This window comes from Trachemys scripta, chromosome 10, assembly GCF_013100865.1.
Source record: "Trachemys scripta elegans isolate TJP31775 chromosome 10, CAS_Tse_1.0, whole genome shotgun sequence".
In the NCBI taxonomy this organism is placed as follows: Eukaryota; Metazoa; Chordata; order Testudines; family Emydidae; genus Trachemys; species Trachemys scripta.
Window position 1 is genome coordinate 59,787,095 of NC_048307.1, and position 23,710 is coordinate 59,810,804.

General features: G+C 36.2%; 1 protein-coding gene across 3 annotated transcripts in view; it reads right to left on the bottom strand.

The window, feature by feature from the left end:
* TCF12 (transcription factor 12) overlaps positions 1-23,710 on the bottom strand; it is a 167,420-nt gene that overhangs the window by 7,631 nt on the left and 136,079 nt on the right. For 2 of the 3 annotated variants that reach the window (XM_034784435.1, XM_034784436.1), the window contains 7 exons: positions 21,484-21,562; positions 15,767-15,840; positions 14,723-14,794; positions 13,725-13,928; positions 4,208-4,322; positions 2,080-2,251; positions 762-994 (listed from right to left, as the gene is read on the bottom strand). In XM_034784435.1, the coding sequence (XP_034640326.1) occupies positions 762-994; positions 2,080-2,251; positions 4,208-4,322; positions 13,725-13,928; positions 14,723-14,794; positions 15,767-15,840; positions 21,484-21,562 (949 nt within the window). The remainder of the gene's footprint in view (positions 1-761; positions 995-2,079; positions 2,252-4,207; positions 4,323-13,724; positions 13,929-14,722; positions 14,795-15,766; positions 15,841-21,483; positions 21,563-23,710) is intronic. The other variant, XM_034784437.1, reaches the window with a different exon arrangement.

Sequence of the window (23,710 nt, forward strand, 5' to 3'; positions counted from 1 at the left end):
AGATGTGTATTTGTTGATAAGAATTAAGAAAAATGTACATTGCAGAGACAGAAGTAAAAGAAAACCAAGTATGTTTCTCTAGTTGTTTTCCTTAAAGTCACATCAATTTACAAAGAACTCCTCACTTTCTCGCCTCCTTGTAGTGCATGTTATTTCCTTTTTTTTAAAAAAACACGTGAATTGTGAAAGACAGAGGAAAGGAGGACATGTGAAAAATAAATTATGGAATTTTTTTTTTTATATTTTCTTGTATAAAGTATGCAATAAGTAGCTACACCATTACTCATAGTAATATATATTGTAATTTAAACTTAATTAAATCCAATCAAACTTACTTGCCTCTTATAGAAATGTGTAGGACTAATCTTAAATTACAGACCTTTTCTTTTTGCTAAAATTTCCATACTGTTAAATGAGCATATGTTGCAAATCAAAGCAGGACATTCCTCAATCTTTTCCTTAATGAGTCTACTCTGGATGCATAATGAGAGATGGCTAATTGCAAAGGAGCAAACACAGGATCAAAGGATCCTAAACCTATTTTATTCTGAACATTCCCTTGCTTTTCCCAAAGTATGTTAACATTTTTACATGAAGGCAAATATGTTTCTAATAAATCGTACATCTGGTTAGTTGCTGTGTATGTTAGAAGAAAAAATGCAAATGAAAAACATGATGCATGCAGTAAAGGGGACTGCAAACTGTTACATGAGTAAAACAACCCCCTAGCTGTTACAGCACAGTGCTGGTAGCCTACTAACCTCTGACTTGTTGCTCTAGACTGAGGATGACTGCCACAGCCTGGTGAAGAATAAGCAGTTTTGTTTGTGGTTTTTCACTCTTCAGGTGAAGCTGACACATACGGCCAAGTTCTTTAAATGCCTCATTAATATCTCGTACACGCAAGCGTTCTCTAGCGTTATTTGCCATTCTCCTCTCTTTCTCTCTTTCTATCTTCTGTTCTGGGTTTAAGTCTTCATCTTCATTAGTACTGCTGAAAAAAAACCCAGGGAAAATAAAAGTTTGATAGATATTTTGGAGGTCAGGATCCATTTTAACAACAGGTATAAACATCACAAGTGTGTTTGGCAAATGTCATGGCTAAAATATCCATGTTAGATCAGAATTCCTATTTGACTCATTTTATGCTCGTATATCCATTTAACTGTGAAAGCATATAAATGGTCTCATCTGAAAAAGAAAAGTGATGATTTCAAATTGGCACATATACACAAGCAAACTGATACAAATATATATATTGCTGCTGCCATTCTTGCCACCTTCAGATTTCCCTGAAAATATGCATCTCATTGGCTTTTACGTAGCTAGTTCATACTGAATTAAGTAAAAATCATATGTACAGTGCCCATACATAGCACACTATTTCCAAGAATAATGTAGGAATACACTGCACCCTTGGCGAAGCAATGGTACATATAACAAACTTGCTGCCTACTCATTGGTTGGTGGACTTCCCAAATTCAGAGTTTCCCAACCATCATTTCAGGGATGCATAAAGCATCTGTAATAGATTTTGACGCTTTCCAACATCTCAACTGCATTCAAAAATCATACAAATAATTTTCAACTTAATAAATTCATACATTTATGAAAAATATGATTCTTTCCTATTAAAACATTTATTTGTGCAGTTTTCAAAAACTTTCCCTTTTTTATCATCCATTGCAGATCTAGTGGAAGTTTTGCAGCTAAGGACTTCTTTATCACTCCACTCCAAACTGTGATAACTATATAGCTGCACACTGTAGAGAGGACTACGATTAACTTTAAAACTGTGTAAAAATAAGATTTCAAAATCTTCTGCTGATTCCTCTGTGCATTATTAAAATGCCAATGTGTAAAAATACCATGTTCTGCCTATTGATATATGCACATTAAGTCAACATTTTAAAACACAAGCTTATTAATATAGGACAAAAAGGAAGCTTTGAGACTGAATCTAAAGTTACCAATGGTTTACAAGCTCTCGCTGCTATTGGTAAGGACACAATATGCAAAACAGCCTGTGCTTTAAAAAGAAGCAGAGTAGAGTCCTTTGCTGGCATACCAAGATCATACCTCGTTCTTCCTCTAGATGAAACTTTAATATCCTTTTGGGAGGATTCATCATCTGATTTCATGTCATCAGATGAGGGAGGTTCGTGTATGTTTTCATCCTTCTCCTTATGTTCTGACTTGATTTCTGCTGGACCTATGGCCACAGACTGGCTCTGCAAGCCACCTGACAATGCTGCAAACAAACACAGCTCAGTATAAATTATAGTCAGGAGAACAGCCCCCCTTCATGCTGGAAAATATTTTATAAGTGAATCGCAAGCGAGTTTCCACCTTGTTGTTTATTAAGACAGAGAAAGTGGGGTGGGGCAAGCTTTGGAGAGGCCTGGAGGTTAGGGTGTGAGGTTGCATGGTAAGGAAGGTGAGACAGGGATAGGCAAGGAGTGAGGGTGGAAGAAGACTGTAGGCGAGTGGAGAAGAAGGAGGTGGGCTAGGTCAGTGGGAGGAACTGAGCAGTGGCAGCATGGATATGAGAAGGGTTCAGGGACATACTGTACTTGACTATTGTGTTGGGGAGAAGGTAGCAATCAAAAGGAGTGGCTGTCATGCATATCTGGCAGTAACACTGTAACCTTTTGATCTACCTTACTAACAAGGCACATGAGCTCTCTCATGGAAGAGAGCCATTAACCTCAGATAAATACACTCTTTGGAATTTATTAGACAAAACTAATTTGATAGTATAATTGGTAAAGTTTGACAAAAATATTTCATAAGTTTGTGATTATGTCTCTGAATTTGACCAAATTCACTACTGTTTGTTTTTAACTCTTAAGGTAAGATGTACCAAATTCAACTGTTACTATATCATTTTCTCTGAAGAACCCTTGATTTTGGAATTCATTCCCCAACCTCTTGCTCAAAAGTAGCCTAAACTTGTGGACCTTCAGAGCATGTTGCAAGATCATTTACTTACTCTGGCCTTTGGGAAGGGTTGAGATGCTTGCAGGTGGCTGATGAATTTTTACTTTCCTATATTCAGAGGAACGGTGGTAGATTTATGTTCATTCGGGGTTGATCCGGTTTCACTATCATGCTTTAATCTTTGAGTTTTGTATATTTAAGCTACAGGCAAGTGCCTAGAGCTTTCACATATCAGCACTCTAATTATAAACGGAAATGATTTACAGTACTGAACAAATCAGTTCTATCCACTGTTATGCATCAAATCTAGGTTTAATGCTCCATACACAGAGTGTGTGGCTCTGGGAAGATTATTTAGTATTTAGTGAAAAATGTTTCCTAGGGAATACAATGACACAAGACATCTGATAGAGAATACTGGATTGCATTTCAGGAGTATTATTTGGCATACAATTTAGAGGTTTGGTGAACGCATACATCAGCATGCAAAAGCTTGGGTTAGGATTAAGGCAGCTTCCTGCAGAGGTAGAAGTATACATCAGCGGTTAGCGATAGAGCTGATGGTGCAAAAACAGTGGAAAAGAATGTAAGCAGTTATTGATCAAGACTCTTGTATCAGAGCTAGTCACAGCACAACTATTTGCAATCTAACAAGCAGAGCTGACAGAATAAAGAGGGCAGGACCGGATCTACATGATGCTTTTGAGTTCAATATAAACAGATACATTTAGTGCAGTAAGCGAATCCTGCACATTAAGTACGAAATGCAAACCCCAAACAGCGCAGGCATGCTGGTGCACGAATTGCCTTCTTTAAATGGCCTACTTTCCAAGCTAAGAATTGAGGCATCCTCTCCACAGCACTTTAAGGCTTTTTGTCTTTATTGGTCATGTGTTGAAATACAGGCTTGTTGTGTATTATAAAAATCACATGTGTCAGACTCGTCTGGCTGATTTACAAATGGCAACCAAGCGCTGCAAAGGAGTTCTAGCCAGTTCACTTCAGCTGGAAGAATGGTGGCTGTGATGTGAGGTCTCACATGGAATTTGGATCAGGGAATGGCATGAAACAGGGTTATACCTGAATTCCTGTAAGAATCCAGAGCTTGGTGAAATTGGTAATCAATAGAAATTAAGTCATATGTCACAAATTACGTGCATCATCCGTCTTATCTATGTATTTATGCATATTTACCTAGATCTATAGCCTTCTTGTCCCTGGATTATTAAAAAGCCTAATTTACCACTGAATAGTACAGTACAGTTACCTCTGTAATTTTCTTGTGTTTTATGATTTAGTTCTGTGCTCTGAGCAGACACTGTACTGGGCAGGACTGAATGGTTGCTGTTGAGGCTGACACTTTCTTCCCGATGAGTTCCAGCCTAAAGCAAAGAAAAGCAAAACCGTTCCCATCACCAATTTAATCCAAGGAAATAATCCACACTGTAAATTTACACTCAACGTTGATGTAAAATACAGGGTGTTTCTACAATAGAAAAACAACACCTGTAAGTATGTTGATAGAGTGTTAAAGCTTTTTAAAAAATCAAGAATTGTAGTCTAAAAATATTGTGAAATGAGACATTAATGTGGACATACTACTACATAAGGCAGATTTTCTTTCAGGTGAAATATTTGTAAACTGTTGCCTAGTCCTTTACATAGTATACAAAGTGTTCCAAAATGCCACACTTCGCATATCCAAGATTAGATCTACTGATGGATCAACTCATGTGAATAAAATTATGCACGTGCTTAAGTGTTTGCAGGATTGGGGCCTTGAGTTATGGGTCAGCAAAGAAAAGCTATAGATGAAAAAGACTATATACTGGACTAAATCAGGGGTTCTCAAACTGGGGTCCGAACCCCTCAGGGGGTCGTGAGGTTATTACATGGGCGGTTCCGAGCTGACAGCCTCCACCCCAAACCCTGCTTTTCCTCCAGCATTTATAATGGTGTTAAATATATAAAAATGTGTTTTTAATGTATAAGGGGGGGGGGTCGCACTTAGAGGCTTGCTATGTGAAAGAGGTCACCAGTACAAACGTTTGAGAACCACTGGACTAAACCACTGGAATACCCCATACTGGATTAGATAACTGTTCCAGGCAGTGACCAAAACCCGACTATAATTATACAACAGCCTAGCAAATTTTCAGTCATACCATGGAACAGGGATTTTTTTTTTCCCTGAGGCATAAGATTTGATTTCCATTGGATCTGCTTTAGTTTGCGTAGCTGTGAATTTTAACAGTCATAAAATTGTGTTCTTTAAATAAAGTCCTCCTGAATTAATGGTCTTGACCTCATGTGGCAGGGATTTTTTTAAATCAGCTAAATCCTTGTTCTTGTTTTATGAAATAAGATTAAAGAAGAACACAATCTATTTTCACAATACTTTTATTTTATATACCTCGATAAGTACTCTCATTCTCCTTCTTTCCAGGCAAATATGGTCATATCTATCAGTCACATTACAGTATGTGATCACATGAAAGAACACCAGTGTCTCTATCTTCATTGTCCCTCTCAGGACCTTTTCATTCTTAAAATGAGGTGACTAAAAACTGACCCTACTTCTAACAGCTGGGGGCCTAAAGATGAGTAGTCTTAAACAAATTAATTCAAGTTTTGCATGAATTTGGACTAATGATACTTAACACCTATGTACATGAATGAAGGATATACACATTTAGATTTAGCAGGCAAATTCATTAGAAAACTGCTAGCCAGTATGGAAAACTCTTCATTGCTATCCATTTAAACACTTTTACCTTAAAAATTTACATTTTAAAAAAAATTATAAAGAGGAGATACTGAGAAATGCAACCTGAGTTTAAAATCATCTGGAAAACTGGTTTATTAAAGCTTCTAATTTCTTGACACACAAGCCTTGGGAAACATTTAGTTTTAAAACAAAAACCAAAATAATGCAATTAACAGTAAAAAAAAAAAAAAAAAAAAAAAAACTAAGAGGAAAAGACCAAGGATACTGTCATTATTTTATACTTACAAAAACTGGCTACAGATGAGGCTTTTTATTGCAACAGTAGCAAACATGTCAACTAGAAGATTAAGCCTTTAATTAAATAGGTTTATTGCCTGGAGTTACACATGAGAACCACTGTTTTTCAATAAATCCTTCAATCCTAGTAAACTGCTGAGCTTTGAATCCCTCTTGAGTAATTAATGCAGCTTTTACCTTTCATGTCTTAGTATGGGTTTTGTCCAGAGAGAGATAAATACCCTTATGCAAGTTTATCCTTTGTTTAATATACACTATTTTCTATGAGCTAACACACAGGAACAAGAAAGGAATTTAAAAAAAGTAAGTAAGCAAGCTAATACCAGGTCATTCTGGTCTGTTATTTGTATCTATTGTTTTGTATCCAATAATCCATCACACAAAGCAAGATAGCTTGGCACTATTTACAGTGTATTTTCTGAGAAGGTGCATTGTCTTTCGTGTGTACTACTGTTTATTTATGAGAAAAGTTCTACTGGAGATACAGTCATCTCAGTCCTGCTCACACTGCAGCCAGTGCAAATTCTGTGATTGATTTCAGCGGGAGCATTGGCAGCCCCAGGCTCTGAAAATTTAGCCTACAATACAAAACAACCGTCTTCACAAAAAAAGAGAATGTGAAACTCATTCTTAAAAAAAAAGTTTTTAATATAAGACTTTGCAATATACTGCCCTGAAGGTTTTGTGCTTTTTTCATTCTCCTGGTTATTCTTAATCCTAACACATGAGGGTGCTTTTATTCAAGCTACAGACATCAGATGTCTTCAGGGGCAAGTTAGCTCCAAAACCTATTTACAAAAAAAATCTTCAAGCAATGTACAAACATAACAGCTGCCAGATTCTTGGCAACTTTAAAATCTAGGCATAATCTAAAAATGACAGAACAATAGATCAATTCTGACAAATTCAGAAAATAGATTGGAAATAAAAAAAGCTGAATCTAACACTACGTTCCAGTACCTGGTAATGTATGCTCACAAAACTGAAACAAACAACTGAGGCTAATGAGCTTCGTAGAAAAATTTTACTTCAAGTATTTCACATTATTAAATTGACCAGCGCATCAAAAATGTGTTCATTTTGGTCTCAAGTATGTGATGTAAACTGAATGTATTGGACAAATTTTAAATCAAGATTGGATGGTCTTCTAAAAGACCTGCTCTAGGAATTATTTTGGGGAAGTTCTATGGCCTGTGCTATAAAGGAGGTCAGAGAAGATGAGCACAATGATCCTTTCTGGCCTTGAATAATCAACTGAATTAAAGTTAACAGTGAGAGATGACAGTTATACATAGTTGATTAAAACACAAGTTATCAAGAACAGTACAGGTAGGTGAACTTTAATTAACTTTAATTTAATTTAAAGATAGAGCCCCAAGCAGAAATGCTTTAGATCCAATATAACAGCTTAATTTTATAAATTGTACTCTGCTTCTCTCTCTCTCTCTCTCTCTCTCTCTCACGGCTTTCATATTAACCAGACAAATCACCCTCACACACCCAAACACTGGAATTCTAATTAAAAGGACTGATCCTGGGAAGGTTTCAGTCAGAATCTCCTAAAAGGTGCCCAATGCCTTCAATTCCCACTGACTTCTATGCACGTAGTTCATCAAAAGGCTTGGACCCCCTTAAGGAGATGTGAAAAGCTTGCAGCCTCTTAACTTTATTTTGTAATTGAATCCTAACTCAAATGATTTCACCTTTTCATCCCATCAGCACTTTTAATGCTTTCTTTGGTTGGTGTATGTGTGTGTTTTCCCTCTTTTTAGTAAACGAACATTGGGTATATTTTTAAAAATAAACACTTCAAATACAGATCCTTTGTTAAGACTCTGCAGTTCCCCTAAGACTGTTTCAGTATTTTTTTTGCACTTCAGCTACAAACACCAGTTACAGAAATACATTTAAAATAGTATCTTCATAAGAAAAACAAAAGCATTTGCATTGCAGTGGAAGTATTTCCCTGTATTTACACATGTATCACAAAGCAAAAAAACAAAACCAACAAAAAACCCCACCATCCTGTTACATCACACTATAGCAGAATGGGACTTGTTTGAAGCACGCAATCTGGAATATTTCAGCATAATGAAGTTAGCAGAACTCTCTCTTTGTAACTTGATTCCTCTCACAAATGTTTCTCTTCTATTTCCTGGAAAATTTAACTTTCACAGTCACTGTTGTCCCTTTTAACCCTTGCTCACCATATTTCTCAAGCTTTTACTCTAATCTTTATACCACATTAGAATGGGACTGTCCACATGCACAACAGGTGTACAAACAGTTCTTTGTCTCAGTAGAGCGGCCTGCTCACTAAGGCCAGATAGGATGGCATTTTAATTGTTCGGCTCATTAGCATACAGCTGACAGCCTGCTATTTGAGTGAGGAGGGTTGATCCTCATGCAATACTTGTCTCATTTCAATAATTGTGAACCTTCTCTTCAGAATAAAAGTCAGACTCCAAAAAATGACATCATCTTGCCTTGTGGATTCTCCTTCTACATTGCTGTACTTACACTATGGCACTCATGGAGGGACTTGTTTGCATTTAGTTAGACCAATGGGTTTAGTTCTCATAACAGAAAAACGTTAAGTCTAATGAGTTGCTCCACAGTGAGAAGAATAAAACAATGGCAGAAAATGAAAAAACCTGCATATGAGTAAAGGTGAACTAATTCTAGATCTCATTCAGTCTAGCTGTTTAAACAATAGTGCATGGACTACTGATTATCTCAAGTACGTAATTTTAATCCACATCTTGATTATTTGTGCATCCTGAAGCAATTTTCCTAATGTAGTTTTTTGAAAGAGGTGCTCTATTATAATTAAGGTGGTGCCAGTATGTCCATTATAATGGATTTGCAGGATTTAATTTTTCAAACAAAAAAGGATTGTTCTGAACTTTAACTTAGAAGTTTTCATGTTTACTTTTAAGTAAATCTTAAAGATACTTCAATTTCTCTTTATATTCCATTTTTATGTATTGAAATCAATTGACCAAGACATGCTTTATGACTCTGTAGCTGAAAAACAGTTTCAGTTTTAGAAAAATCTGGGAAGCAATCAACCTAAAATGTAATACAAATATTTTAATATTTTTCAAAATAGTTTAGGTATTTACCATGTGTGGTAGATGCATTACTTTTTTTTGTTATCTATACAAAGCACACAATCTACCACATATTTTCACTACATTGCAAACACAAAAGCTCCAAAGACACGTTGAAATCTACTGGGTAAATGGGGGTTTTAAAAATGCTCTTTAAAGTATTTACATGATATAGAGCAATTATTACTGTTTACTGAGTGAATAATATTTATTTTAAAATGTTTCTAAATACAGGCATACGTGGATAATCCATTCATAACATGTATGTAAACACTATTTAATCTAAAGTTTCTTATAGTCAAATTTTTAAAAAACGAGTTTGCAAACTGATTTGGATTAACCCAATATGATTTATGAATTTAAGTGGTGGGCTGTAGTAATCCTAAAGGGCCATGGAGAAAAGTAGATTTCTGCAGGGTATTTTTGATGATATAATTAATGAAAAAGTAGATGAAACATAAAAAACTGTATTTTTTATCCTAAGTGGGGAAGATTTAGAATGATATATAGGGAAAGAAACCCATCTCTTGTTAAGTATAGTTTTGCTTCACATGCTTCACTCTAAATAATAAATTCAAACCATGAGGAGGCAGAACTCACAAAAGCTGGGAAACTGAGAATTAGTCTTCACCTACACAGATAGGCCAAAGAGTTGAGCTGGACAAAGTATCAGGGGGTAGCCGTGTTAGTCTGTATCCACAAAAACAAGGAGTCCGGTGGCACCTTAAAGACTAACAGATTTATTTGAGCATAAGCTTTCATGGGTAAAAATCCCATTTCTTCAGGTGCATGGGTTTTTTACCCACGAAAGCTTATGCCCCAATAAATCTGGACTAACTGGTTTTTGAACTACATGACCTGGTCAATTTGGCCACAACCAAGTTTAAACCATGCTGAGTGCAGTTGTTAAACTCAGCAGAGACACCTGATGGAGCTCAGGAGTCAAAATTCTACACTCAGGCCCAATTCCACAAGTTGTTCCATGTGAATATAGTCTCTATAGAGTTGCACTGACATCAATGGAGACCTGTTCATGGACAGGGGTTGGTCTGGACAGAGTAGCTTGCAGGACTGGGGCCTTAAACTGCCCTTTGGTGAAGAGGTATTACAGCAGATATGGTATATCCTGCAAAGATCACCCACTCTTCGAAGATTCCTGTTGCACCTGGGAACAACAGAGTGATCTAAGAATTGATTTTCATCCTTAACTCAGTTTCCTGGCTTTTATCAATTCATGCTGTGCCCTTTCCATTATATTACAGACCAGTAAACAGAAAACACACTAACTGGTTTGAATAAGAATCGAAGAAGTATTTCTTCCTGTTTACAAGGAAATATTACATGAAATAAAAAACAATCCACTGCAAAGGCCATATAATATTTGATGACTTTCAGTTATTAAAACATTTCCTTGAATAAAGACCACAGTAAGTGTAATGGACAGCCCTGCAAAATAGAAACCAAGGACATTCAGAGAGCAGGAAATGAAGCCAACTGGAGTTTTAAAATAAACCTGGCTCAAAAATTAAGCAAATGTTAAAATAAAACCATGTCTGGTTACACTAATTACATAAAAAGGAGTTAAATTACTCATTTCCTAGCTTCTTCTGCCAAGATCATCTTCTAGGGAAATTTAATTTATTATTATTATTAAAGAGCTAAAATGTCTTGTATTCAGATTTTGCAGAAGATGAGAAATACAGTCCAAATCATAAAAACCTTATCAATGTTGATTTCTTCCATTAAATATGCATTTTGTTGGCCAATAAAAGCTCATTATTTCCTTAATATAAGTTTTATGGAAGGTTCCTCCAAAAACATAACAAAGAGATAATTAGTTACTAAACAAGCGAACAAAGGCCCATCTCTTAAAACCCAGTACACACATCACATAAAACTCTCTCTCTCTCATTAGAATTTTTCCTCCCGTTTGCTTGTGTAGATACCATTTAAAAAAAAAAAAAAAGAATGATAAAATAAATAAAGCTTTCCAAATGAACAAATTGTGGAATACTGCGTCTATGGCCTTCCTATGTATATGTATGGACCATGTACATTTTGGTCATTACTGTACTAATGTTAAAAACAGCCAGTTGTGTACTGCTAAGCCTAGATGCTAACCTCTGCTATGCACATGTGCAAAGGCTACACCCTGTGACCTGCTGAGTTTGTTCAATTCCAAGTGACATCAGAGGATGTGCGGCAGGTCGTTGGATCAGCCATAAATGGGTCATATTCTGCTCTTTGTTGTAACCAATAGGGTTACGCTGGTGTAACAAAGAAACAGCTTCAGCTCAATGACATTTCAGTTTACCCACTTTTCAAGACAATTGAAAAGAGAAGACAGAGTGCTTCGACGGAACTTTGGTTCATGCACTCAGGCAGCCTGAAATACAAAGCAAAGCATGCACTTTCTTGTTTTCCTGCTCTAAATTATGTTTGCTGCTTTGTTTTTTTGTTTTAGATGGATGGATAGCAACTCTCAATCAAAAATAAAAATCAAGTACAGTATTACAGACCTAGTCTACAATCACACTGCTGTGCTTAAACAATTTAAACCGAAATCCTGAGGAGCTGGTATATAATATAGTTTGACCAGCAATTTTCTATTGGTACATATTTTGTTAAAACTTTATAAAGCCTATTCTAGAACACAATTTTTTTAAAAAGCATTTCAATACACTTTGGCATCATCTATACTTGACTGACTATGCCCAGTTTAGTGGGAAATTCAATGTGTTTTTAACCCATATATGGGGCCGAAGTTTGCTGTTGGTTACACTAGATTTATACCCGTGACCAAAAGCAGCAATGAAATATGTTGCTCAAGATCTTTTGTTCAAACCCTATTTCTCTCTTTTAATCCCCCATTTTCTTTTCAAAGTGGTTAATTTGTTACCCTTCCACCCTTTTGAAAGATACCTCCACAAGAGAGCTGGGAATTATTTTCCTGCTCTACAACAGCAGTCATATTCTATATACTCTGATACACCCTAAGATGCTTTATGATGGTGTGTGGCATTTCAAAGAATGTGCTGATTGTTTGAGCGTCTTTAGGGTGGGCAGATGTTGCTATGGCTCAACACAAATCACGAATCAGCCACAACTCATACAGAAACAGGAGGATATACTAACCACGTAAACGAATTCAGAGTGAAGAGAAAGAAGATCAGAAGGCTTCACACCTCAGACTGAGCGATCTCCTTTGCTAAAACAGTCTTGTCACTGCAGTTTCGAGACACGCATTATTTCAACTAAAAGAGCTACAGTTTTCCACCGTAATATTCAACTTCAGTCTCTATATACTGGAATACCATAAAATTCTCCCTTTTACAGCATTCCTTAACTGCATGGGCAACATAAAGAAGAGAGAATTCTAATTTCAAAGCATTTATACATAATCGGCTTCATTACTTAAAGCCTATTGTGAAATGATGGGAATACCTGAAGTTGCATATGCTGCTGAAAATAAAAAAACAAAAAACCTATTTATAGGAAAGTAACCAGCCTCTTTTGAGGTTTACTGCACTGGCTCTAAAATTAATATAAATGGATATCTGACCTGTGAATGGGAAAACCTGGAACTAATTCTGTTTTATAGAATACAAACCTTTCAGCAATTGGGGTACCTAATTATTTTGATGGTAAGTGAAATTTCACCTTGATCTCACAGCACCTAGCTGTGAATCTGTTTTATAATAGAAAATTTCACAGCATGTAACTGGTCTCTAAAATTATGCTGTAAACATGTAAACACACAGCACACCATAAAACACATTTTTTAAAACTTTTTTTGTTTAAGCTCTTTTTGGGGAGGGGCTGGTAAAGAAAGCGAAGTTATGAGCAGATTTCATTTGCTATGTAGTGTAATGCTTTCAACAAATATTTTTGATCTACAAAAGTCTTAATGCCATTTTTCTCAGAATGGTTCACAGGTTTAAAAGAAACTAAAAAAGATTGAATTATTTCACTCTTCTTAAGAATTAATCTAAAACTGGTTTCCTCTTGATTGTTCCTTGCACTACAGCTGTGCTCAAAACCCGTTTTCATTTAAAGAAAAAAGTTAAATTTTGAGCCTGTACACACTGTGGTTCCACATTCCAACAGCTTCCTTCCAGTCTTCTGCCAGCATCTGCAATTGAAGACTAGTTCCAATTTACACTAAACAGCTTTTCCAGACCAGAACACTTGAAATTCTGTCCTTCTTGACTGCTTTTCCCACTCAATCTCCCTATTCACCATTTCAAGGAGAAAACTGTTCTGCCAATTATTACACATCTGGAAAAAATGCATGTATAAGCTCAAATACTCTCAGCAGAAAGTCTCAGCTTTCTGCATATGGTCACAGCAGGATTTTATGGGCCACTGACCAGGCCAAAGTAAGTTTTTCTCCTCCTTCCCCCCCCCCCGTGCCCCACCCCCAAAATCCCCTCTAATTGGAAACCAGTAGCAGGTGCAGCAGTCTGCCATTTCTTTTCTACAATCAGTGCATCTTTAGTATTCTTGATAAATTTCACTGAAAGTGTACACTGCACAAATTCCAGTCAAGCTTTAACTTTTTAGGCTGTACTATGATTTGAAGAGATTAGAAAATAACAGTTACAGACAAAACACTTATTTATTAATGTGTTTTAAAAAAATATTACCATTGAAGCTTGTCGATTGGTTACGAGGCTAGATGCTCCATAATTTGAGTTTAGGCTTCCAATTGGCCCATTATGGGATGGCCCCAATAAACTATGTATATCTCCATGGCCACCTGACAGGCTTGTTGAAGGCCCCACAGCATGGTTTCGTAGCACATGGATGGCATCATCAAGTCTGTCCAAGCGATCCTCCATTCGAGACTGCTGTTGAGAGTTAAGAGGAGCACTAAAGGTTATTTATTATATACATCTGCTTAATTCATTATATTGTAATGGTTTCTACTTTGGGAGATATGCAAGACAGCAAATGAAATGCAAAATCAAAAAGGAAGGCTTCAAAGCACCTACAGCACTATAAATAAACTGGAAAAAGAATAAGATATCTAGAGACGTGAAATGAATGCCATCTCAGAAACAGAGATGGTTGCTTCTTAAAACAAAGCTTACTATAAGATCAATAATGCTATTTAGTTTCTACTACACAGCCTGAACAGAAAAAAAATAGAACGAGTACCAAAAATAAAAAGCTTTGTAGTGCATGAGAAAAAATATAAAATCAGTATCACCTTTTAGATAACAATTCCTAATGAGAATTCAGAAAGGTAGTGACTTTTTTGAGGGTATATGGTTACAGAGGCTGGACAAGGCTTTAGCCCAAGGTTTTAAGTGATTGTTTTCCAAATCCAACTCTACACAAATTCTGAAATGTTGTTATAAACTTCAGAAATTAAATGTATGAACATATGTTGGAATATTTTCCACCGTAAATGCACAAGTTCTGTACACTGCCACAAAATAGTTCTCTAAGTCTATCTTTATTGTTTCTTTAGAGAAATAAGCAAAGATTATTCTGGTCTTGCAGCGCTCTAGAAACTAAAATGGCAAAGTGTTGGAGGCAAAAGACTGGACACACACTGTGCTAATTTAAGATTTTAATAGGAATATGTAAGTAGAATTAACTGAAACACAAAAAGGCACCATCTGAAGAGAAATAGTACCTCACAGACATCCTTTAAGAAGGACATTGCATCTTGCAAATGCTCGTGAAGTTGCTGCTCAACTCGATTTTTCTGGCAAAGTCAAGACAGAACAGGAAGCAAAGCACAGGTTAAGATTAATTCAAAAAAGAGGTGAGGAAACAGCTGATGTGCATGTCAGCATAAAATGTTAGTCAAGTTAATGCAACAGAGATCTGATTATATTAAGGTATGAAAAGGCTAAATGCTCAACACTGCAGTTATAATGTTAGCATTCTAAGATGCACATATTGTTTACATATAATTGCAAAATGTGTGAAGAAAAGGAAATTGATTTCTCTTATATTTGTTTCTGTTAGTCACAGAAAAAAGGAATTATATTTTTGGAAACTAGAATTATTAACAAATAACCAAAGCCTTGCTCAATATTCTATCAGTTCTTTTTTCCCCTTCCCGATACTGTACCAGCAAAGGAAAGACAGCAACTAAAACCCTTCGGAGATTTTTCAAACCTGGTACTTACAAATTCCCCCCATCTCCCCAATATTGTAGTTTCTTTCCTGTGTTTTCTTCTGTATAGAAAGTCTGTCCTTTTCAGCACAATACAGTAATTAATGTTCCCCAATAAGTTTTTAATACTTAAACGTAAACATGCCTAATTTTAATACCTTAGTGATAGTGTAATGACAAAAAGCCCACAGGATTACCATGTAAGAAAAAAAAGTACATATAAATGCAAAGATATTAAATCTTTTACTTTATCTTTACTCTACAAAGTGAGCTTTAGATAAGAATTAGCTATGGATTTGTGAAAAGGTACTGGAATCTCATAACAGTGTTTTAGCACCAGCTGTCCTTAGCATAGAAGCCTGATGCCCAAGGAACAGATGGTGAAAGACACACCCTGCATGTCTTATATTGTTCAATTGAACCAGACCATTTGTTAGCAAAGAATTCATTTGTAATGATATCCTACTGTTTTCATTAATGATATGCAGGATTTATACAAAAATGAACCTTCAAGTGTTAGCTAGAAAGTAATATGTAGCTTCAAACAATTCTTACCAAAGAGTGGAGAGAGTTTTCATAGTTTGGAGATGAGGGAGCTTGTCCTCCAGTCCTAGACCACTGACTGGCACCTGCCAAAATTGTACAGGTTAACACACACATTTATGCACCAAACGAATTTTAACATAGTGAACTATAACACAATTTGTAAGAAGACAGGGTAATTTAAGGGTTGGCAAAGGAGATCAAGTTTCTTCATTTTTCTCTGTAACTGACAATTTTTACATACTGGCACCTGCAGGTTTAAATATTTATTGTTGATGAAAGATCCCAGCTACTGTTACTTATCATTATATACAAAGTTATATTTTCTGATTTTCAAAAAAGCCAGCGGACTAATGCAGTGAATTATACCTGTGAAGCTCCCGTCTCTTCCCAGTATCATTATGATAAAAATGTTATTGAATTTTGTTTCAAATTAGTGATGTGCAATTATGCCCTTGAAGCAGTTAAGAATATATACCAGTTTATTTATAACTAAAAATCAACTGGGGCGTGGAACTGGAGATAATTGTTTTGGATGTCATTTCTCCATGACATCTCTCATTAAGTTGCAGGCATTACTTTGCTTAGTTTTTTCCAACTACTCTAACTGAAATCTTTCTGTATACATTATGCATGTCACATTTAGGAAGCTATATATTATATAAAAAAGATAAATATGATCCAGCTGTTATCTCAGATGTATTTAAGGTAAATTAGAACACATTTCATTTCAGCTGAAGAAAAATAATTCTTTATCTATGCAGCAAAGTAGCAATTATATTCAAATTACCCATATTTTTATTGCAAGTTTAAAATATAAACATTCTAATCTGCCATATAGAATATTCACGACCATGTACAATTTAGGAATAAATCGATATGAACTGCAATGACTGAAAAAGAACTTTCTAAACACAAAGCCTGAAGTAGTACATGTATTTTTCTCATCAACTAATAATGCATCTTTTATAAAGACTATATGTATTTCTATGTCCATTAAAGACAGCTTCCTTTTAGCCATACAAATGTAATAATAAAGCAATTACATTAATAAATTATGGACATACAATCCAAAACAACTCATTAAAGGAAGAGCCTGTGGGCTCGTTCCTTTAATAACAGCCAGAACTCTGTTCCTGGAAAACCGGGAAGAAGTTTAATAATGTTATAGTTCCTTTGTTCAGTGATCCACAAACAGTTACCCTTTAAAACAAGAGTTTCATTTAAGAAAAGAACTGCATCCTGCACAACTGCAAAAACATCTCGGCTATCTCCTTGCAAAGTTTAAGTTAAAAAGAGGATCTCTGATTTCATACAAGCACCAATCTGCCATGACTGTACTAGGATTTTCTCTCAAAATAAATATCAGAGTACCAGGGTGTAACCACAAATTTTCACCTCACTCATCTATTCTTGGTCTTGCATCTATAATCTCCTCAGCATTACCTGTCATTTCCTACTTTTGAGGATAATACTCAGTTAAATCTTACAAAAATGTTGTCTAAATAGCTTTCAGAATTTTTAGGCTCAGCTCGAGGATCATACCAACCCAATGCCAAAAAGCCATTTTAGGAGACAGCAACTTCTTATGGAAACCCATTAACTGAAGCTTTAACGAGCATACACCACTCCCTAAAGTAAGTGGTATTCTAAATATTAGTCAGAAAGGAATAAATAAAAGCAGAATGTAAACTGAAAACCTCATGAAAGAAAGCAGCCTACTTATCTAACCAGAACATGAATCTTCTAAACCTGCACATATTCATCTAGCGTTCAATGTACTACTTCATTTTGGACAACAGAGGTGTTGTTCACTATAATTACACCCAGAGCAAAACTATTTGGCTGGGACCCCTCACAAAAATATCTGAGTGCAACCTGCAGTTAATCACACTTCTGGTAATAATGGGGGACTTTTTAATATTACTGGTGTATTTTGTTTCCATGGCCATGCAGGTTGCCAGATGGCACTAATTTCCTGCTTGCCTCTCCCCACTCCCTCTTACAGAAGTTTGTTCATGAAATCTATCAATTACTTTAAAAAGCATTCTGGCACCACTAGCCCTGCAATTAATAACTTTTAGTGCAGCACCCACATAGCAGCAGGAAAAAACAAATAAGCCAAAGAAGTGAAGATTTCCAGGGGTCATACATAACAATCTCAATGCTGTTGTTTTCACCTTCTCAGCCCAGCCTTCCCCAACTCCTTACCTTCCAAACATATGTTAGGGCCAGCAATGGGCTGTTGCCCTTCCCCCTGCCCCAAAGTTCACTGAGTGAATGCCTCCAATCCCATAGGAAGGGATTCTCAAAATGCCAGGGCTCCAATCATGCAAATGTGTACACGTGTAACTTTACACACATGTACAGGTCCATTGAAGCCATGTTGAAAAGTTATGCGTGTAAGTTTTTGCAGGATGGGGATTCAATTTAGGCAAGGGAAGGTGAGACAGAGGAGTTACCACTGCTCATGATTTTACTGTTAGATCACAATATTTTTCTTAGAGCTCCAGCTCTTGGAGTCTTCTTGTTATGGCATCTCTCGTTTTTAAGAAATGAATGAACATTTCTAGTCCTCGTTGTTGAAAAGCTTGGGAATGTGAACCTAGAGGCTCAAAAGTCAGAAGGCAAATAAAAAACACTAAAGTTATTATTTTAAAAAGATCTGTCGAGTTTTAAGGCAATCTCATTATTTCTGAATGCTTGATCCCTGATCCCTAATTCGCAATTAAAGAATGAATGAGTTATGAGTTACCCAAGCCTAGAATAACTAGACTAATAAATAAACAAGGCCTTTTAATTATATAAAAGGGAAGAGAGGTGAACTCTAAGAATACTATTAAATGTGTCAGCAGCCATTTTAGATTTGGCAAAAAACATCACTATTCATCCTATTTTACTGAAACTATTTTTTGGTTGGGGTTTCTTCCAATCACCGATTATAAGAAAAATGAAGTGTTTTAATATACTATTCAGAAAACATTATTTTTTATTTTAGGATACTTTGTGTGTTTACTTTTTAATACTTTTATCAAGTCAGTAATGGTGGTGGGTGTTTTGTTTTTTTTAGTCCAGATAGAAGATGGCTGCCAAGAGTGTCAATAACGATAAATAGAATAGTAATAACTCTGAATTTTGGCTCACTGGGTCTGAGTGGCATAGCTGGGAATAGAACCCAGCATTCCTAACTCACAAGTGAGGGTAATTAACCATTGGAACAACTTATCAAGGGTTGTGGTGGATTCTCCATCACAGGCAAATTTAAAATCAAGACTGGAGGTGTTTCTAAAAGAGATGCTGGTCTCTCCCCTGAAGAGGATCCCAGTGCTATTTGGTGGAACCTACTATAGGTTACCAATTAGAACCTAGAAATAAGGATGGAATCAGGTTGGGAGTACTGGGGGACTCTCCAATCACTGCAGAATCTAGGAGACAAGGGCAGTGGTGCTGGGGCAGAGTCAGAAGTGCAGGGACTCAAGTCTCCATTCCTCAAAACTGAAAGTCAATTCCACCAATGAATGCCATTCGAGAAAGTCTACAGTGCTCACAAAGATTAAGTGGTGTGGAATCCTTAATCAGGAACCCCAATTTGGATCTTTTTCACAGTAACAGCTTTGAAATGTTGCACCTACTCTCCTCTACCCACAAAGCACCCCCCTTTCAAGTTTTGCCTCGTTGTTAAAAGATTAAAAAAAATATATATTGCATAAACCTATAGGCTCTGACACGCCATCTCAGCAGAACAAGGATACACAAGACATTTTTCTTCAACTGTAACCACTGAATCAAAGAAATGCATTAATCCCTGGAATTACACAATTCAACATACATTTTTCAGTTATTACAGAAAAAACGCCTAAAGCAGCTGTTCAGGTATGCCATGTCAACCAGGAGATGTTCATTCATCAACTGAATGCATGGAAAACTAGCACAACATCCACTAAATATGGCCAAAAGACTGGATGAGGTGAGTTTATTTGTTTGACACTTTTTTTAAATACAAAGAGATTTACTGATTTACTTCTCTAAATTACAAGACACTTGGAGTCAAGGACACTACACACTTTCTGCTAGCAACAAATTTAAAAAAAGAAAAAGCCCTTGTTGAAAACTGGTCCACAAGGCAAAGGAAAATCAATGAGGAGTTAATGAGAATACATCAGATAACAGTGAGTGGGAAAATAGGCTGATGTAAAAAATTATGTCAATAATTTAACAAAATTGTACTACAGGAATGAACAGGGTTAAAGTTACATCATCCTGCCCATAATTCCAGTTCTTTGTTAAACAACAAATTTAAGTCAATGGGGCTTTCACAATCCTCTCTATGTACAGAACAGCTGTTCAACTTTTACTAGACAGCTGAGGCCACAGTGTCTGTGAAAGCTGCAATACTCACTAATAGCTCTAAGCAGCTGCTCATAGTTCATCTCCACACTGGAATGCTTCTTACCAAATTCACACTACTAACACACAAAGTATGGGGGACAGAAATGGCTGCAACACGGAGTACGTATTTTGAAAACTGCAAGAAGTATGTTCCTCACATTATGAAAATGTTCATGAGAAATATGAATGAAAACCTGCCCCACCCAAAAACTGAATGACTTCACAGGCTACTGTATTTCACCACAGGGAACACACAACTTGTTTGTGAAAGCTACTCCACTATTATCTTGTATGCTGTTCTGGAAAAAAAAAAAAAAAAAAAGATCACCGAGTGCTGTTTCTCTCAAATGGCAGAGAAAAACATTTAACAAAGTACAGACTTTTCAATATGTCAAGTTTTACTATTCTATATTTACAAATAAGATTACTCTTATGTGATTTCTTCAAATTGCTAGCAAATGAGAATTTCTTTTAATAATTGGCCAAAGGCAGCATAAAATAATTATGCAAAAATGATATTGGACTTATTATAACTTTAATAGCAATAAGTGTTTGTGTTACAAACAAGGAAAGAAATACATCAAGGTCTTCCCCTCAAATCTGTTAAATCTAGGCTTGGGAGGATTAGATTTTTAGTAGTCAACATTTGTAAATATCAATTTCATTACCCCCACGCACCCAGAGATGATCATCAAAATTTACAGACCGGCAAAGTAAGAAAAATGTTGCTTGAGAACTTACAAGAATTTGATCTAAGGATATTTATTTTGTATATTTTGACATGTTGTTGACAATTCATGTTTTAACAGTTATAAAGTTTTAACTTTCTGAATCTCAATGTCTACTGTAATTAAATCATTATTGTCTGAATCCCTACTCTGACTCCCCCTATAATTTCCCATAACCATGAAAATTTCAATTAATAAAATAAAAAATGCTTCAACCCCAGAATTTCATGCAAGTTTAAAAATGTAAACAGATCAACATCTTTAAAATGTTAAATATAAGCATGATATAGCCATCAAAATTGTAAAAAACTAAAAATCAAATTCTGCCAAGACTAGTTAAAGAAGACATAAATTAGACAAACAAGAGGGTTTGGTGTGAGGGTTTTGGGGGTTTTTTGGCTACAATTTAAACAAGCGAATACATTAATGAAAACCATTTTTAATCAAGGTACAATACTAGTACATTCTACAAATAATAGACTGAAAGTTTACTGTAACAGCCATATTGCCATTAGATATGCATGGAAACTACCATGGATTTCATTGTGAAGTCAAACTAACAAGGAAGTTTTCAAAATAGCAAATAAAATATTGACAAGCTGTAGATCCTACCTGTGAGAGGTGATGGTGATCCAACTGGTGTTGATGGATTTGATGGAAAACTACTGCTGGTATGGTCAGGAGAATAAATCTAACAACAACAAAAGGATGTACACATCTATCAAAACATGTGACAGCTAACAGTAAAAATAAAAATCTGTTGATTTGGATTCACTTTTATACTTTCAGTTGTCACCACTAATGTTAATTTGATGAAAAGATTGGCTCATTAATCGTAGCTCTGTTTTATTACTTGGAAGGTTTTAAAATGGCCACAGAGTCCACAGAGCTTTCATTTTCAAGTAGTTGTCAAAACAAGCAGTGCCGAATATGCTTTTTACAAACTACAAGAAGAATTGTAGAAGTCAAGTTAACAAGTCTACAGATAATAAGGATAATGTATAAAAACTTCTTCAGGAAAATTTGGAGGAATAACTGTGACTCTCCTTTACACAGACAAAAGAACCTATAAAACTTGACAAATTATGGTTATTTTTAAAAAAATTTAATCCTTAGTAAGAGAGAATACTGTGAAAAGAACTGAACTCTAATTACTGGTGTCACCTAACAAAATAAAATAGTCATCTGAAATTGTGCTGTTATTACTAACATTATTTTGCACATAAAGATTTTCCCTGGTTGATTTCTAGATAAATAGCTTCCAAAATATATACATAATACAAAGTTTTGAACTTTTAAAGTTATTACTAACTTGGCAAAAATATCTTTCTATGCTTTATATAATAATACAGTTGGGTGACTTTGGATAAAACAGCAAATTAAATCTAAGTTTCCAATTAAAATCTAAAATTTGTAAGCACCTTGAAAATCTGTTCTGGAGAAGGAACTGGATAGGTCTAGGTACTGGTAATGGGATATGAAACATTTTTCTTCTAGGTTATGAGTTCAAATCTCTCACTCTAGGGCTAGAAGAGACGAAAATGTTTTAACCTTCAGATGGCTGTTTGGCAGTCTGAAACAGCCCCTCCATACACCCACTAGTTGTGACTGTGCACAAACGCAATCTGACATTTCAGTGGTAAAATGATGATAAGCCGGAAGCTGGTGGATTAGTATAATATTTCCTGAGCTGTCAAAAGCAGGACTTTATGGGCTGCATATACTTTATTAACTGATGTAAGTATGAAAGACCAAGAAACAAAAAAAATACCAAAACCACACTCCAAAAAACTTCAAATCAGTATAAAATTACGATTAAGTCTTGATTACACGGTCTTGCAAAATTTGCCATGTAAACTTTAAAAATTCCAAAGAAAAGGGTGGTATACAAAATAAATTCCACGTCCGAACAAAACATGTCATGCCAAAAGAAAATTTGATCTTATCGCACATTAAGTGGTGGGGGCTGTTGTCTGGTTTCTTGGAAAAGGTGTGTGTTCCTTTAAGAGCTAGAGAACCAGAGGAGGACTTGCTGCAACAGCTTCAGACCAGGTCAGCGTGTGGACGCTGACCATCCCCCATACAAGTGCAGAAGAGGAAGAACTATTTAGGTCCATGCTGGTGCAGGAAAAGCCCTCTTTTACCTGGATCAGGTGGAGCAGCACCCATCCTCCCACCCATGGGAGTAGTCAAATACCAGGGTTTGTCATGATCTGCTGTGCGAATTATGCTAGTCGCTCCTCTCTTGGGGGGCTGGGAAGGACTTTTTCCTTCAGCACCAGATTGGCCAAGGCAACGTGGGGGCTTTTTGCTTTCCCCAGAGCAGATTGGAGGCTGAGCTGGGGTGAACATGAAATGAGGGTTAGGCTGTGATGTCACAACTCATTATGTGGGCGTGGGGAGGATGCCCAGAGCGAGTACTCTATAGGGAAGGGATATAATGATCAGATGAAATGGATTAGTAAATGGATTTAAAGGAGGTATTAAAAGAGTGGAAACGGGGAGGGAAGGTTGGAGCTCCTATGACTGGTATGGTAGGATCCAACATCTGACTTTATAGCCCCCCTTAACCCTAATTCAGGAGGGGTGGGGGGGGCATAGGATGATGAAATCCCAGCAGTGGGTTGGCTAGGGACCAGGATGGGTAAAGGGGGAGGGCTGACAGCAGCCTCACCCCACTGGGTATATGTAAATGATTATGAAATTACCTGCACTGCACACTTTTATCTGCCGGGTACCCCAGACATTTAGGAATAAAGTTGCAGCCTAATTAAACTACATCCAGGAAGACCCACTAAATTGACAGCAAAGCACTCTCCAGTCGACCCCGGAGCTCCAG